We start from the raw sequence: 19,052 nt of genomic DNA, 5'->3' as shown, positions 1-19,052 counted from the left end.
AGTAGCCTATGTCTTTTTCTGGGTCTTCAGCTATTTACATACCATGAACTATGTACTACAATTTCATTGTAATCGGTAAATCAATAGTTTTTACAAGAAAAAATAACAAACATCCCTCCATCCTCACAAATTTTCGCATTTATTAGTTAGTTAGTTAGGAGTATGTATGTTGTAGTTGGATGTATGTTTGTACTTGAGTTTCCTATTTCTGACTGTCTATACATCTCTGTATGTTTGACGTACTTGAAGTTATCTTATATACTTGCAACAATTATCAATATATTGGTTCACAACTAAGAGTTGACTCATAGATTATTAATTCATATATTTTATTTAAAAAGTCTAATTTGTACCCTTTCTTCTTTTTTTTTACCCAAATTTTCTTTAATTGCATATTGTATTATTCACGTATTTCATTTAAGTACTTGCCTTCACTCTTCACAGCTACCCAGTATACATGAAAGTGCTCCTCCGGGGCATCGAACTGTGGTACAGTGAGCCCGCCCTAACCACGCCCATACTAAAGTTGGCCGCGGAATTGGCGCAGAACAGGAACCAACGGTTGCACTTTGATGTTAGCTCACCGAACGGGATCCTGCTGTTCCGGGAGCTGTCCGCTGCTATATGCGCGTACGGTGAGTGTAACGGGACCCTAGAGATGGTTGGGTACTGTACACGAAATGGAACCCTACAGTTGTTATTAAGTCTTCTATACCAAAAACGGGATCCTAGAGTTATTTTTAAGGTTTCATACCAAAAACGGACCTCTAAAGTTGTTTCGAAATTAGGAAAAGCCACCCGGGCGTTTTCTTACATTGTCCTACCTAATGTTCCGGGACTAAGTTTCGTCCGTTTTTCTTTCTAGATTTTTACCCGCATAGTACGTTAATAAAAATGCCGATGGGCATTTAAATGTTCCACCTCGGTAAAAAGAAGCCTATGTAATTTTTTAGCCTCACATCACAAAATCGCTCCATCGTGACGTGACAGAAAGGCACACTTTCGCATTTACAATATTATTAATGACGAGCTGTGCCCCGCGGTTTTACCCGCATCACTGCGCTCCTGTTGGTCTTAGCGTTATGATATATAGCCTTCCTCGATAAATGGGCTATCTAACACCGAAATAATTTTTCAAATCAGACCAGTATTCCTGAGATTAGCGCGTTCAAACTAACAAACATACAAACTCTTCAGCTTTATAATATTAAGTACCTATAGATATTAATTAATATGTTAATGATACAAAATACAAATTGATTCAAATTAAATTAAACTTTTAATTATAATTATGTATTTCGTATTCCAGGCAGTAGAATATTAACGGTGGACGTGAGCAAAAAGCAAATGTACGCCATGAAGTTGAAAGGTATATCGCTCTGTTTCTCCATACTGAAGGCTGCGCTGTGCGGGAATTACGCGAATTTTGGCGTTTTTAGGTGAGTTACATAGAAAAAAAGAGCGTGTGTGCCGAGCACACTGGTCAGAAGTGAAACTTCTTTGGCAAGATTCAAAGATACCAAATTTATTTTAGTAGTTACTAGCTTAGCGCCCGTGGCTTCGCCAGCTTTGTCTAAAACCTAATAAATTATATACTAAAACCTTTCTCTTGAATCACTCGTTCTATTAAAAAAAACGCATCAATATCCGTTGTGTAGTTTTAAAGATTTAAGCATACAAAGGGACATAGGGACAGAGAAAGCGACTTTGTTTTATACGTAGTGATACACATACAGACAAAATTGTAGTGTAACCCTTTGTAATATTATATTTTTCTGTATGTTTATTTATTTATTAATATATCATTTGCAGGTTATACGGTGACGACGCGTTAGACAATGCACTGAATATGTTCGTTAAGTTATTATTAAGTATACCACAAAGTGACTTATTGGTGAGTACACACTTAAGCATTGAGATAATATTACTACGTATGGAGGAGACACCACGAACACTGTGCGCCATTTTTTTGCTCTAAGTTTTCAAAATTATTATCTAGTTAGGTACTTACCGATGAAAGTTATTCCTTTGCACTTTTCCGTATTATTTGTATTATTTGTGCAATATCGTAACACACACGAAGGCATATTTGATGCGTTTCACTTTAAAACAAATTTAAAAATGAGCGTGCAGTTAAGCCATATGCCTTATGGTGAGCGGAACATAAGTGATGCAGGCGGTGTCGTCTCCATATGTATATTATCTCAATGCACTTAAGTAGAATTTTAAGTTTAGAAAATCATTATTTTCAAGTTTAGTTTTTATTTTATTTGATTTGCCAATACATGTACATCTTATCTTAATATAAATCTCGTGTTACAACGTTTGTCCTCAATGGACTCCTAAACCACTTAACCGATTATAATAAAACTAGTGGTCCGCTCCGGCTTCGCCCGTGGTACATATTTCGGAATAAAAGGTAGCCTGTGTCCTTTCTCGGGTATCAAAATATCTCCATACCAAATTTCATGCAAATTGGTTCAGTAGTTTGGGCGTGATTGAGTAACAGACAGACAGACAGAGTTACTTTCGCATTTATAATATTAGTATGGATTCGCACACCATGTGCAGTTCGATCCAACTTGAGAGATAGGATAGTTTAAATCTCAAATCGTTTGAGAGAAAGCGGGCGAAGCCGCGGGCGGTAAGCTAGTACATTATATACTTTGATTATGTGACATTATTAGCATGCATAGCAAGATGTAGATCCAATTGCAAATACAACATGCATTTTTGAGTTATTTAAAATTATAGTTTCTAAGCGTAGTTTCTAGTTTGGTGTGATTGCCCTCCGAAACGACTCGTATGATATTTCACAGTAATCTGAACAGTTTGTTTATTTGTTTGTTTGAACGCGCTTATCTCAGGAAATACTGGTCCGATTTGAAAAATTCTTTCCGTGTTAAGTAGCCCATTTATCATCACGCTAAGACAAACAATGCGGGTCAATTCGGGGCACAGTTAGTCCTTTATAATATTGGTTTGGATATTTTTATTATAGTTGCTTGTTCTAAAGTTATGCATCGTTGTACTGGGGTAACCAGGCCTAAATATTAATTAATTAATATTATACAGGGTTACTTGTAAAACACAAGCAACCTCGCAGGACAAGATAGCTAACATCATTAGTACCAACATTTGTTCTACGACTTTTGGCAAAACGCAATAAATTATTTTTCAATGATTTTTTAAACTTTTATTGTACTCTCCTAACATTTGTAAGTCTATGTTCTATTCATTATCGAAAGGACGACGCGACGCCCCCTTTCCCCTCCCGTTCTATTCTTGTTTACGTAATTTTTGGAATGCGCGTAGAGTTTATAATATTCAAACGGAAAATTAAATGAATATTTATTTTTGTATGAAAATAAAATCTAACAAATTTTCAAAAGTCGAAGAAATGTTGCTGTCGAGGTTATAAATAAATAAATAAATAAATAAAACCTTTGATTTAAACATGGTATTCAATGGTGATACAATTATATTAATGAAGCACAAACATGTTCAGCCAATACAAGCATGCAAAAATAATTAGGTACCATAAAGAAGTTAATGGTCTGTTCGGGTTGAACTTTCCATGAACTCCTTTATGGTATAGAAGTTTTTTTCATTAAGCCAAATAAGAAGATGTTTTTGTTTGCTGGTGTTTTACAAGTAACCCTGTATTTTTCAGTTATATCCGAAACTATCACAAACGTATTACGTGCTGCTCGAAAGATTAGCTCAAGATCACATGCCGTATCTAGCGTCTCTACAGCCCGAGGCCACTTTATACATATTGTCTTCTATTTCTGAAGGATTAACGGCATTGGGTAAGTTTTTATTACAAGACTATTAAAAGAACACGAAAATATTCGCACTAAATACCGAAAAAATTAACAAAAATATGCTACGAATTGGGAACTATACTGCTGGGTGATTTTATGCCTAAAACAATAAAAGAATGTATGTATGTTTGTTACTCTTTCACGCAAATACTTCTGAACCGATTGCAATGAAATTTAACACACATATAGAGGGTTACTGGGATTAACACATAGGATAGGTTTTATCCCGGAAATCCCACGGGAACGGGAACTATGCGGGTTTTTCTTTGACTACGCGGGCGGAAAGCTAGTAAATAATAAATAACTATATTTATGTGTTTAATTTCAGACACGAGCGTGTGCACGGGATGCTGCGCGACGCTGGACCACATAGTCACTTATTTATTTAAACAATTAGTGCAGAAATGTGAGTATTATGATATTATTCGAGTTGATTGATTTAATAATTATATTATCTGTCGAATCTTTTAATATCATTATTATTATTAATTGTATACACATAAGGTTAAGTTAAGGTATACACATACACAAAAGGTTCTGGTTGTTTTTTTTGCATATTCTGCGAAAAAATCCTACGAAATTTCTGATTTGATATACTTTATTAAAAAAAAGAGGAAAAGGAAAAAACATTACTCTTCTATAAAATATTTATTATAAATTATATTTAACACTACAAAAAATAACAAAAAGTATTTATTTTGTTTCTTCAGCTAGCAACAAAGTGTCGAACCCGCGACAAGCAGCTCCAGAGACGAGCAACATGTTCATAGAGGTGTTGCAGAGGCGGCCCGAGATCATGCAGCAACTGCTTGCAACAGTGAGTTTGTGTGTTTGTATGTATGTTGCAACAAAGTGTCGGACCCGCGACAAGCAGCTCCAGAGACGAGCAACATGTGCATAGAGTTGCTGGCAATATGTTGCTAGCAACACTGTATGTTGCAGTGTGGACGAATGTTGAAAATAAGAGCGTGTGTGCCGAGCACATGTGTCAGAAGTGAAACTTCTTTGCCAAGATTCTCTTGAACTCTTCAGAAACTCTTCAGCTTTATAATATTACGGCCTTACTAATAAAAAGTTAAACAATCGATAAATTTCAACCATTTTCTCCCATAGCTGTGTCCTGCTCTCGCTCACATGAAACGTCAATCATAAAAACAAGACAGGTTGTTGCAATAACTAATCCATTGAATATCGAATGGGTAAGATTTTATTAGTAAGACCGTTAGTGTAGATTTAAAAACATTAGATTAAGTGAATTGTTAAATTCTTTGAAATAAATGCCTCTAAACCTAGACTATTATTCAGGTGGTGAACGTAATAATGTTCGAAGAGCGCTGCAACCAATGGTCCATGTCCCGACCTCTGCTCGGTCTGATCCTGCTCAATGAGGAGCAGTTCACAGCGCTCCGGTCGGAGCTGATCGCGCAGCAGGCCCGCCACCGGCAGCACCACCTGGCGCACTGCTTCGACCAGCTCATGGGGGGGGTCGAGAGGAACCTGCTCACCAAGAATCGGGATCGGTGAGTTGGGGGTAGGGGAAGATGGGTAAAGGGTAGGGAGGTGGTGGCTCGAGGAGCCCAGCGCGGGTGAGAGGACGGTTGCGGCCATACGTCCAGTCCTCCAAGAGTGGTGCGACAGGCGGCACGGGGCCATAACCTTCCGCCTTACGCAGATACTGTCCGGGCACGGCTGCTTCGGGCGGTACCTGTGTAAAGTCGCGAGGAGGGAGCCCAGCATGGTCTGCCACTGGTGTGCCTGCCCGGAGGACACGGCAGATCACACTCTTGCCGTGTGCCCCGCGTGGGCTGAGCCCCGTGCTCGCTTAGTCGCGATAATCGGGCCGGATCTCTCTCTACCCTCCGTTGTTCGTGCAATGGTGGATGGCGACAGATCCTGGCGTGCGGTGATCGCATTCTCGGAGAGCGTGATCTCGCAGAAAGAGGAGGCAGAGCGGGTGCGCGAGAGGGATCCTCACGCGGACCCGATCCGGCGCAGACGTCTTATTGGGCGTCGTCGCCGTGTTGCGGCCGCTTTACACGGTCGCAACGTGCCTCCTTGACGAAGGGCGCCGGGCGGTGGAACGGGGAATGTAATCCATCGTCCGGTGCGGTGAGGCGACTTGAGACGTGTTCCGCTCATGCCGCCAACGGGAGGGAAGAGCAGGCAATCCACCTTTCCTGTTCTTGACTTGCGCCTGGCCTGGAGATGGGCTGCCGCCGAGGGGGTTGCGGAAGAATTCTAACAAATACCCGCGGCCCCCTCATTAAAGCGGCTCGACGGAACACAGTGGGGTTTTAGTCGGTAAGAATCCGACATAACCCACGGTTCCTTCCCCGGGGACCGTGGGTATCTTTGGAAGATTTCCCCACAAAAAAAAAAAAAAAAAAAAAAAAAAAAAAAAAAGGGAGGTGGTAGAAAGCTGGGAAAAAGGTAGGGGGGGTAGATGGGTAAAGGGTAGGGAGGTGGTAGAAAGCTGGGAAAATTGTAGGGTAGGGGAAGATGGGTAAATGGTTGGGAGGTGGTAGAAAGCTGGGAAAATTGTAGGGTAGGGGAAGATGGGTAAAGGGTAGGGAGGTGGTAGAAAGCTGGGAAAATTGTAGGGTAGGGGAAGATGGGTAAAGGGTAGGGAGGTGGTAGAAAGCTGGGAAAATTGTAGGGTAGGGGAAGATGGGTAAATGGTAGGGAGGTGGTAGAAAGCTGGGAAAATTGTAGGGTAGGGGAAGATGGGTAAATGGTAGGGAGGTGGTAGAAAGCTGGGAAAATTGTAGGGTAGGGGAAGATGGGTAAAGGGTAGGGAGGTGGTAGAAAGCTGGGAAAATTGTAGGGTAGGGGAAGATGGGTAAATGGTAGGGAGGTGGTAGAAAGCTGGGAAAATTGTAGGGTAGGGGAAGATGGGTAAAGGGTAGGGAGGTGGTAGAAAGCTGGGAAAATTGTAGGGTAGGGGAAGATGGGTAAATGGTAGGGAGGTGGTAGAAAGCTGGGAAAATTGTAGGGTAGGGGAAGATGGGTAAAGGGTAGGGAGGTGGTAGATAGCTGGGAAAAATGTAGGGGGGTGGTAGATAGCTGGGAAAAAGGTAGGGGGGGTTGATAGCTAGGAAAAGGGTAGGGGGGTGGTAGAAAGACAATAGAGGGGCTTATATGAGAAGTGCGGCTTCGGAGTACTCAGCGTGTCCAAAACTATAACCTCCTTTGAGCTTAGTATACCAACAGTGGGACACCCTGTGTAAAGGGTTAGTTTTCAATGACCAGCCAAAATTTAAAATTAAGATATAGATATTAAACCAAAGGTACATTTGAAACATTATTGTCGAATAAAATAAAATAAAAATAATAGCATTCATTTGAAAATGTCTTAAAAATTTCCTAAATCGTAAACACCACCAGAATCAATGCACTTGTGTGCGTGCGCGCATCGCCAAATTTATGTGTGTGCTAACTTCTACCTATCTAGGTTGTTGAACTGAATTGTGCTTTTGTAATGTCCACACGTTCGTTTTTTAGTGGCGGACAGGAATGAAATCTAATTGGAAAAGAAAAAAAACGTTTTGTTTTTTCATTAGATCGAAAATGTTATCGATTCTCAACCATTTCTGAAAATTTGGCCGGTCATTGAAAACTAACCCTGTAGTGGAAGGTGCTAATAATCATATCTAATAAAAAAATAAATTAATGGCATCATGCTTCACAGACTACACACTTCAATGTGTATTTTTTAATATCACATAAGTATTTTTAATGTTGTTTTTGTAAGGACATTGCAGAGGCTATATGCCATTGAATAAACAAATTTTTATTTATTTCTTTCTTCTTTTTTATATAATCTATTATTTCCCATTTCCATTCAAAATACATTGCCATCCTTGCTCAGTCGATTAAAACCGAAAATAATTTGAAAAATACAGATTATTAAAATGTTATATTTCTTTACAGATTCACCCAAAACCTGTCCATGTTCAGGCGGGACATCAACGATCTATTGAAAGGCACAAGTATGGGATCGTCTGTCAACGACATGATGACGTCATAGGCACAAACGTGATATGGGATGAGTGGGATTCGTATAGAATGAGTGGGATTCGTGTAGGATGAGTGGGATTCGTGTAGGATGAGTGGGATTCGTGTAGGATGAGTGGGATTGTATGGGATGCGTGTGGGATTCGTGAAGAACAGTATGGGATTGAGTGGTTGATTTCTGGTATATGTCAGGTTGTGTGGTATTGCCTTGGTTACTAATTTACAATTGTTCACAGATATTCTTTTTTCAGTTTATAACTCTATGAACGAAATACCGTTTCTTTTTTTTCTACACTAATATTATAAAGAGGAAAACTTTGTTTGTTTGTAATGAATAGGCTCATAAACTACTGGACCGATTTTAAAAATTCTTTTACCATTCGAAAGCTACATTATCCACGAGTAATATAGGCTATATATTATCACGCTAAGACCAACAGTAGCGGAGCCACGCGGGTGAAACCGCGCGGCATAGCTAGTATTTTATAAGACTTGCAAAATATGTATTTTTTTATTTCATGACCCCAGTAGTTTAGTGGTTAATAAAGCAGTTGGCAGAACGTCGGTTCGATTAAAATTGTAAGATGTGAATCTTGAAGCATGCCATAGTATAGCGATGGTTTCAAATAAAAAATAACTGATAAATGTAAAAGTTCGTAATTTACAATAAGAAAGAGCACTCGCATTTACAGATGTATTAACGATTTATTATTAACATCCATACTAATATTATAAATGCGAAAGTAACTCTGTCTGTCTGTCTGTTACTCAATCACGCCTAAACTACTCAACCAATTTTCATGAAATTTGGTATAGAGATATTTTGATACCCGAGAAAGGACATAGGCTACTTTTTATCCCGGGAAAATGACGCAATCCCGGAAATCCCACGGGAACGGGAACAATGCGGTTTTTCTTTGACTGCGCGGGCGAAGCCGCGGGCGGAAACCTAGTACATATTACATAATTATGCAATATCAAACGATATACCATCGTATTTTAAGTTAAGATTGAAAAAAAGTCACATATTGTATAAAACATGCCAATAAAATGGTTCGTTTTGGCACGCGATGGCACGCTTTAACAAGTATTAACACGCGATTGTGTCACGCTCGTACTGAGATGGGTTAGTCTCATTTCCTTTCTACAATACAAATTCAAATTTTCTACAAATCCCATCACTTATTTACCTACCTTTTCTATACTTAAAAAAAATAGATGCAGTATAAGAATGAGATAGCATGCTATCAACCATACGAGTGCGATTGAAATGGCATGATTATTTCCATTTTTTCTGTTAAAAAATTGCTGTCAAGAATTCAAGTGCGAAAGAGACGATATGCTTCAATCAATTTATTTTTTTAATAAGTGAAGGGTGAAATACATGTGCGAAAGAGATGGTATGTTTAAAACGAATTTATTCCATTACAAGTGCGAGAGAGACGGCATGCTTTGTTCAACTTCGTCTTTACGTCAGTTTAGATATTCTTAATGGAGAATCAATGTTTTGTTATAATATTATAAGCGATATATTATAATTTTGTATAAAGTTCTTATTAAAAAGATTCATCCAAAATGTATTAATTTCGATGACCATACAATGTTTGTAACAGTCGAAAAAAAATATAAAAATGTACTATGAACAACTAGACTCATAATCACAAAAAATGTCAAAAAAACAATTCTCAAACTCAAACATTTATTTATTCAATTTGACTTCTTCTAGAAGCACTTTTGAAACGTCATTACGTATTTTTAACATTTACCACCGATTCGGAAAGCAGTATCTATGGAGAAGAACCGGCAAGAAACTCCATAGTTGCTCTTTTTAATCATGTCAGTTTTACAATTTAATTTTACAAAATACATAATATGTAACATTATTATCATAATAATTATGAGGATTAGGATAGGACAATGTCCGAGGATGGTATAAAATATTCATTCAAATTAACACCTTATTTCGTGCCAGTAAGGTTCAAAGTCTTTTGTATAAGTTCATATTTTAAAACTCTGCCTAATGCACGTGTAGGCAGTGTTTTGCTTCAGTCAATTTTTGAGCATTTGTGAGTCTGTTGTACATTTAAAATCAATAAAATACAAGGTACATGAGCATAGTACCGAAAAGGCCTAGGTTGGATCCTTAACACAAAAAAGAGCGTGTGTGCCGAGCACACGTGTCAGAAGTGAAACTTCTTTGGCAAGATTCGAAGATATCGTAATCGTCGCCTTACTCCATAATAATATAATAATAAAATAATAATACCATACCATATAATTTTACTCTCAACGCGCCTAAAGAAGTTTCACTTATAAGTGACTTATAAGTCAGTTTAGCACAAAAAGTTGATCTTTATATAAATAAAACTGATATTTTAGATATGTTTGCAAAGAAAGTAAAGAATCCTACACGATTTCGCATAAAATCTAAAAGTATGAATTCCACATTCCAATTGAAGTTAGATTTAATGATTTTACCGAAAAAGGAATTCTTACGTGACAGAAAAGTAAATATAATAAAAAAAATGTTATGTTGTGGATACACGGTCCAACTTGCATGACGTAATTGGCTTGATCCAATTTTTAACTTGAAAAATGTGAAAGAATCAACTGTTTGATTTTAATTGTGAATTTATGGTAATCTTTGAAACGAATTTAAAACTCATTTATATATTAATAAATTGTATTTTAACTTCGTTTTATACTTTTTTATGATCTATATACGTATGTATTTTTATTATTTTACTATAGTGACGTTTAATATTGTTAAAAACTTTATGTAAGTATTAAAATTGATTGCAAAATAACTTTGTTTTACATGAAATACTGTCATTAACTTATTATTAAGAATCGGGTTGGATCAAAATTGAATTTTGTAAATAAATCAGTCATATGAAAGATCACTAATCATAAAAATAATTAGAAATATTCAGTAAAACATAATATAGAACTGCCTAAACTTGATCATGTTACTTGTCATGCAAATTGGACGGAAATCGTGTGGATCCAGCATAATTATCAGGAATTCATGTTGAAAGAGTTTATCGTATAGAGATATTATAGATTGAGTAACACGACTTTGCGAAAGAGATAGAAAATGGCGGTACCATATCTACCTGTGTCTATTAAGTGAAAAGAAATTATTAAGAACAGAAAAAATCGAACACGAAAATTATTCATTTAAAAATTAGTATTTGAATGCTAAAACAAAAAAAAAATGTTCTATGCTTTCTTTGGTCGGTGAGAGAGAAGGAAAGGGTACAACAATCTTCTATCTCTTTCTAACCCAGATACAATGAATGTTCTACTCTATCTATGATATAACTCTATGGTTTATGGTATCAAATGATTTTCATAGACACGTAATGTTAGTGAATTTTGTTTTCTATACTTGTAGCTATGTTCGGAACGAGTGATGTGTAAATATTTAAATAAATTGTGATTTTTACAGTCGTTTTGTTTTATTTTACCTTACAACCAACCCATTAGATGTAAGATGTCAATATTTCAGGACAATTTCACACACGGCACGATCTGATTCCATGCTAAGCTTCCGCTTATGTCATGGAAACCAGATGGCTGATAAACATATACAGGGTTACTTGTAAAACACCAGCAACCTCGCAGAATAAGATAGCTAACGTCATAAGTAACAACATTTGTTCTACGACTTTTGATAATTTGTTAGATTTTATTTTCGTACAAAAATAAATATTCATTTAATTTCCCGTTTAAATATTATAAACTCTACGCGCTTTCTAAAAATTACGTAAACAAGAAGCGAACGAGAGGGGGAAGGGGGCGTCGCGTCGTCCTTTCGATAATGAATAGAACATAGACTTACAAATGTTAGGAGAGTACAATAAAAGCTTAAGAAATCGTTTAAAAATAATTTATTGCGTTATGCCAAAAGTCGTAGATCAAAATATGTTGTTACTTATGATGTTAGCTATCTTGTCCTGCGAGGTTGCCGGTGTTTTATAAATAACCCTGTATATTATAAAATTTAAAATAAATACTTATATAGATAATTAACACAGACACAGAGCAAACATCTATGTTCATCACACAAATATTTGTACCTACCGGGTTGGAATTGAACCCACGTCCTCGGGCTTGGAAGGCAAGGCCACTACCAACCATGCCAAGGTCTGTCAAAAGATAAAAAACCAAATTTATGTTGTTCTCAAAGTTATCTAAAAACCGATTAAAATCCTATCAAAATTGGAAACATATGAAATAAAATGTTTCACCAAAGTTTTACACGCTCTACATTGAATCACGACGTACTTGTAAATTGTAGGTAATCAATTAGGTATCTTGTAGAAAATGTTGAGAATTATCATCAACAGAATTAAGGCACCATAAAGAGCGTGAAAAAAAATGTTTGTAGTCTCTGTTCAAACCAATCTCGAACTAAAACATATTTCAATTCTATCCAGATTTTTACCTTCTTCATATAAATACTATAGACTATTGCAATAACCTCTATATCGTTTAACCCCAAGCTAATGGCGAAGTGAACAATTACCGTCACGTATGGCACAAACGATGACGTTGGTTTATGTAAATCAAAGGATTAATTGTCGACAACACCCGCGCGCTCTCACACCCCTAGCGCGACTCGATGGTCTTGAGCGTTGCATTGATTTAGTACCGTAAAAATGTATGACAATTGTAGTTATTTTGTTAAAGAAATAATTGTGTAAATTATATTTTAGTAGTTTCTTTCAAGTGGATTTTGCTTTTATAGTAAATACTTATGAAAAGTTTAGCTAAGTATCTTTTTTGAATGATTGTGTAAAATAAAATTTAATTTGTGAATAATTGCTAAAAAATAAGAAGTGTTTTTTAAATCTTAATTATTTTAATGGCATTTTCTCACTAACTTTTAAATTTCTCATACATAACTGATATTTTAGCTTCGCAAATACCAATGTATTCGAGATATAGGTAGAACCTAATGACACTTGACGCCTATTCTTTTATAGTTGAATGATAAACAATCTATACCCGGCGCGGCCTAAGATGATCCCTATGACACAGACAGTTATTCTCAAGAGACAAACTTGTAATGGCGTCACCATTAAATTAGAAACGTATTGGAGGCGTCTAAAAATGGCATTTATTAATTTTTACGTAGCTTTATGCTATTACAATGATATTCCGTTGGAATTATAACAATTCTTATCATTTACGAGATTATACGAAATTATACGAAATTATATCAATCTGACTTTACGTTTACGTCCTTCAAAACTTACATCGTTGGCATTTATCGACTAGTGCGGAAAGTAACGATAAACAAATTTCGATAAAGGAAAGGAGTTCACATTTTCTCCATGCTTAAGCTATAGTTCATTCACTATTGAATGGAACAGATGATCGCAGCATAATTAATTAATTAATTACCGTTCGCGTTAATTTACTTACCTATGATAATATAAGTTTTTTAGAAAAATTAAATGGGGGATTCCATTTTATGATAAAATAATATACACTGTGGTTAACGGGTTGAAAATTACGAGAAAATGATAAGGTGCATTTTTATGTTTTGGAAAACTTTCGTTTTACTTACCGTTTCGTTTACATTATAGACGTTAAAAATTCATTTTATAATATTTTTAAAAACATGTTTACCGACGTAGCTGAATGCAAACCACGCCTTTGCCTATAAAATAGTAAAGTATCGACACGATCAATCATACGAGCAATCACTAAGACGAACTGTCATAGGGATCATCTTAGGCCGCGCCGGGTATACCTATAGAACAAATTCAGATATAGACTATGCGTGGGGTGTGGACACATAGTTCTGTGGGTGTGGATTTGTGCACCAGAAAGGTCAAAACTTTGTTTTCGGCTGGAAATGGACTTGCATATCCGGTCTACGCCCAGTCAAATAAATTGTCGGTTTAAATTAAGGTAAACGCAGGTATTAACGACCCCTCTAAGGCAATTTCAAAATCAACCATATCTTTTAAGTATACTGGTTCTTCTAAAGATTTATAGTTTCATTTTATATGCTAGTGTTATGTCTAAAAAATGTTTTTATTGAAGCAAATACATTGTTATAAAGGATTATCTTGTAAAAAATAATTTACAATGTGACTTAGTCGATTGTTGCTATTACCGACCCATAAAAACGGCTGTGAAGCTATTAACGATTTTTATGCAGCTATTCCCGATCGTATGTGAGAGGAGGCCTTTTTCCAGCAATGGAATGTATAGAAGCTAGTGATGATGATGATGATTACCGATCTTAATAAAATGAAATAAAAATGCAAATATATTCCTATTTTTATTTCATTTTATTTTTAATAAAACAAATGAGTACTTCTCAGTAATGAACTAAATAATTATAAACTTTTAAATATATCAACATAATACTATTAATATATGTACATATATTAAATTAAGGATTTCAAACTCTAGTATATTTCCTTATCCTATTTGATTGATTGCTTCGGCGAGTTGTGTTTTACTGTATACTTTTCGCCGCTTTCGTGGCTCCATATTTCTGGAAAAAAAATATAATTATATGTTTTATGTTTATTTAACCATGAAGAAGCGTTTTTTAATAGGCACCTAGGTTATGTCATAAAAGTAGATGAGAAACTAAACAATTTATATTCAATCGGTAATAGCTTCCTATAGTTGCTATTGCCGACCCACATAGGTCGGTAATAAAGTATGTAAGTATAAACCTAAATTGTATTACCGACCCATAAAAAATGGTTATTTTAATTCATTTGACCATCAGACTATAAAATAGATTATAATTGGTTAATGTCATACAAAATATGAACAAATGCATATTGTTTAAACAAAAAAACAATGATTTACTACTGTAACTATTCGACAGGGATCCTCGAAAAATATCATAACTTTGTATAAATTGACAACGCTAAAAGACACAACACTAGACAAAAAAGTTTAGTCGCTAATAGATTTTTATGAAGAGCTTAGATTTAAACTGGTCCATAAAACAACTTGTGTTAGTGTGATACAATAACATAAAGAAAATAAAACAAAAAGTTACGTTGCTGCCATTGCCGACTTACGGGTCGTTGATACCTGCCACGACTTAAACTGGTGAAGCTAACACCGTCCCATTTTAATTTTAAGTTTTATCGTTTCAAATTACTTTTTATTATTAAAATGTTGTAAGAAATGAAAAGTCGACACTTAAATGCATTGACATTTAGTAATATAAATTAAAGTATAGATCATATCATTTGTTTGTAAATGTCTTAAAAAGATACTCACAGTACTTACCCGAAGGAACAACGGAATAGTACGACACGTCCTGCTTCCACGCTACCCCGCAGCTACTTACGTATTTTAACTCTTTTTTGCACAGTTACTCACACTAACGTAAAAGTATACGATGCTCAAGTGATACATTCGTTTATAACTTTGCCTACCTATAGCTAGAATAGTTCTGGAAACGTTTAAATTTCGAATTACTTTTATAGGTCGGTAATACCTTCAGATTTTCGATGGGTCGTTGATAGCTGCGTTTACCCTACATAGCAAATAGCGTATGCTAATTTGGAAACATCTAGTAACCAGTCGGTCGAGTAGTTTTGAAGTTAATAATAATATAATTAATGTTTCGATTTAATTTTATTATCTAATGAGTAATGAGTGTTTTTTTTTTCTATCATCAAAACACGATGTCCGAGCTACAAAGCAAGTTCCACTGTCATTAAACAGCTATTTGGAATAGAAAGCTCTTTAAATGGAAAACTGTGGACTGTCCTTATTTTTAATTTTGTAAATAGTATTAGGTATTCGTTACCTACTTTTTATTTTATGTTTCTCCGTAGTTCTATCTTTATTTATTCAATTAGACTTCTTTTAAAAGCACTTTTGAATCGTCATTACATTTACCACCGATTCGGAAAGAAGAACCGGCAAGAAACTCCATAGTTACTATCGTTAAAACATTCCTTACCTTACAAATATTTCAAGATAAAAATACGCTAAATCGGTCCAGTGAATCTCGAGTTCTAGCAAGATAATCAAACAGTAGACGTATTTAATTTTTCTGTAAATATTCAACAAATTAATTGAGGTTTTAATCATAAGTTTAATTTAGGAATCCAGGTTTTTTTTTAATTGAGTAAGCTCATAATTATATCATAAGCCTCTTTAAAACCTAACCTAATAGAAAGAAAGAAAGAAAGAAAAGAAATTTATTGCCAAAAAAAAAACACAGCCAAACACATTATAAAATTTATCTTACAATTAGGCAAACGGATACAGCCTCAGCAAAATGCTGCACAAAAGCAGCGCTGATTTTCAGGCTGTACCGGCGATTGCGGTTCGTCTTAGTATTAAAAAAGAATTAAGTCTAGGTACTTAAAATAAATATATACATAAGGAAGTATATAAATATTAATAATAAAAAAATAAATGCATATAATTTATATTACGGCAGAAATATATAAATAAGAATAATATAATACCAAATATAATAGGAATATAAAATAATGTAATAGGTATATGAAAAGGCATATAATGTGTCATATATACATATACAATAAATCCCAGGAAAGTCAAAACAGTACAACATGTGATACGATATGGAAGCAAAGGTTATATAGGTATATCATCACGCCAAGATCAACAGAAAGGTAGCTATTGGGTTGAAGCACGCCAGTCTTCAATTTGCTTCTTTAACAAAGTCTAGTCTAGTCTAGTCTAGTTCTTTAACAAAGTTTAATCTAAAATCGTAGCCGTAGCGACTAAAATATCGTTCGTCTGTTATATTATTCCGCTGTCTGTAGTCGAATGCCGCCTGCAGTTTCTCGTTTCCGGGACCATCATTATAGAACTACAAGGAGGCAAAAGCATAAAGCATAAAGGAATTTTAATCACTTTTGCTCCTGTATGGGCATAAAAATTATGGTCTGTAACGCCATTTCTGTTGCCATCCATTGCCATTCGAGTTCCTGAGATGAGCGTTCATTGAAATGTGAAAACAAACAAGCACTTTAGTGTTATATTTTTATTTTCATACAAAAATTAACAGCGACTCCACTGCACTCCTGTTCCATGTTACTATGTCGCTCATAACTCGTTCCGTTCATCACTGTAAGCACCAATTATAACGCGCCACCTATCTATACACATAGTTTTGTAATGCGACTTCGTCTATAAGTTGAGATTTCTATGTATTGATTTCAGGCTTGTTGATTTCATACAAAAATATAGGTACCTATCTGTATGTTTTTTGTTCAACTTAATTTGTATCAATGTTCAATATATGTAGATAAATTATTATTATAAACTGTGTGAACATAATATTGTGTAGTTGATATACCTATTGTGAATCTAGGCAGATTTTTTTCAATCAAAATAATTTCGTAGAGATGTCGTAGACCGTCGTAGCGCTGTTTGTGATTTTCTTATTTTCTTCTTGGGTTATGTGTGTGTGTGTGTTTGTTATTTATAAGAATATTGTGATATCAATAAGTACATTGTACATAATAATTAATAAGCATATTGTATTTAAGTATTGAAATAAACGTATGAAATTTACGGCTCTTTTATTCATTCATTTGACAACCTTCCTTCCCTTTGCACCCACAACTTATTTTAAGAGATTATGTATCTCTTTTAAGAATATCAATAAAAGCATTAAAATGTAGGTATGTATGTAACATACCTACTAACTTTCATGTGAACGAATTTTCAAATCGATTTCATAGTTTTTGAATTTGTCTCTTACACATAATATACCTAACTACCAAACATTTCTTTTTGGTATTAATAGAGTTGAAATTATTTATAATCAAAACGATACACCTGAATATTATCTACTTACAGAAGACTTCATTGACATAGAGCACGGCATAAAAATGAGTAGGCAAATCTACCTTGGCATATTCTGTGTACGGTCTATTAAAAACTATCAGTTAAAATAAGATTCATTTGGTTATCTAAAGTAATGAATGAAAATTGATTAAAGTTAATCAAATATTCGCATTTATTAAAGTTATTAAAAATAGCCACGAGCACATTAATATAGGCAAGTGATCACAGGAACATACATATTTGCTTATAGATTACTAGCTTTCCGCCCGCGGCTTCGCCCGCTCTCTATAAAACCTAATAATTTATACACTAAAACCATCCTCTTAAATCACTCAACCTATCTATTAAAAAAACCGCATCAAAATCCGTTGCGTAGTTTTAAAATTAAGGCATACATAGGGACAAGGACAGAGAAAGCGACTCTGTTTTATACTATGTAGTGATATTTATTAAAAAATACGTCTCATCCGGTGATAGGGAAAGGTCTCCCACGGTCTACAAACCAACCATGATAAGAATTGTTCCTTTTTACTAAGTAGTTAGTAATTTTAAGTAGATATCTATTGTTTACCAAAAAATACATTCTACTTAGGTTGAGGCCACCAGGATCCCCCAGCCCGATCCCCCAGGGGATCCTAGTGAACTCATCGGTTCACCAGAATCCCCTCATAATAAAATGAAGTAAAGATGTTATCACACTGCTTAAAAATATTTTATTTAACAATATCTAAAAAATGACCTACGCTTATTAGTCCATTGAATAAAAAGTTCTAATTATTCTTATCCTAAAGTTTCTGAGTTACTGCGTGTAACTCAGAAACTTTAGGATATAGGAAAAAATGATTTAGGTACAACTTGTAGATAATTTTATGGCCTTTCAACTTTTCCTTGAAAGTTTTTCTCTAACATGTACCGTTTTTGAGATTTAAGCGAAATATGAAAAAAATGGACCTTTCCCCCCCTCCCCCCACTCCGGGGCTCCTCCTAGTGTCCCGGGGTTTTAGTATGTTTATTACCTAGGGACTCTTGAAATGTTTCCGAAGAAACATCTTACATTACTAACTCACGCACTCTAGACCTCCCTTGGAGGGACTCATTCAATGGACTATATGCCGCTGCTTATTAATTCCATTTGTGTTTCTTGTATAAACTTATCAGTTGCTATTTGATCTACCTTACGTATTTTTTTTGGTTGCCTTCGCTTTTGTTCAGAATCTCTTTTTAATGCATTCAATAACTGTAGAATGTTAGGGCGTTTTCGACCAATCATTTTTAATAAACCCGAGTTCCAACTTTCGCAACAATTATTGGTGCGATGTCTTTCGCTGAAAACTGACATCATTTTTCTGGTATCGTCATTTTTGAGCCAGTATTTCATATAATTTA

At 35.2% G+C, this 19,052-nt stretch overlaps 1 protein-coding gene across 1 annotated transcript in view; it reads left to right on the top strand.

Moving 5' to 3' along the window:
• Positions 1-8,196, top strand: part of LOC123702503 (exportin-7) — a 33,093-nt gene extending 24,897 nt beyond the window's left edge. The window contains exons 17-24 of the mRNA XM_045650280.1: positions 445-635; positions 1,310-1,439; positions 1,813-1,894; positions 3,674-3,812; positions 4,156-4,233; positions 4,538-4,644; positions 5,133-5,347; positions 7,758-8,196. Of these exons, the coding sequence (XP_045506236.1) occupies positions 445-635; positions 1,310-1,439; positions 1,813-1,894; positions 3,674-3,812; positions 4,156-4,233; positions 4,538-4,644; positions 5,133-5,347; positions 7,758-7,854 (1,039 nt within the window). The 3' untranslated portion in view covers positions 7,855-8,196. The remainder of the gene's footprint in view (positions 1-444; positions 636-1,309; positions 1,440-1,812; positions 1,895-3,673; positions 3,813-4,155; positions 4,234-4,537; positions 4,645-5,132; positions 5,348-7,757) is intronic.
• The last annotated feature ends 10,856 nt before the right edge of the window (positions 8,197-19,052 follow it).

This window comes from Colias croceus, chromosome 23, assembly GCF_905220415.1.
Source record: "Colias croceus chromosome 23, ilColCroc2.1".
Classification (NCBI taxonomy): Eukaryota; Metazoa; Arthropoda; class Insecta; order Lepidoptera; family Pieridae; genus Colias; species Colias croceus.
The sequence above is the reverse complement of the archived record's forward strand: the minus strand, read 5'-3'. Positions and strand labels throughout refer to the sequence as shown.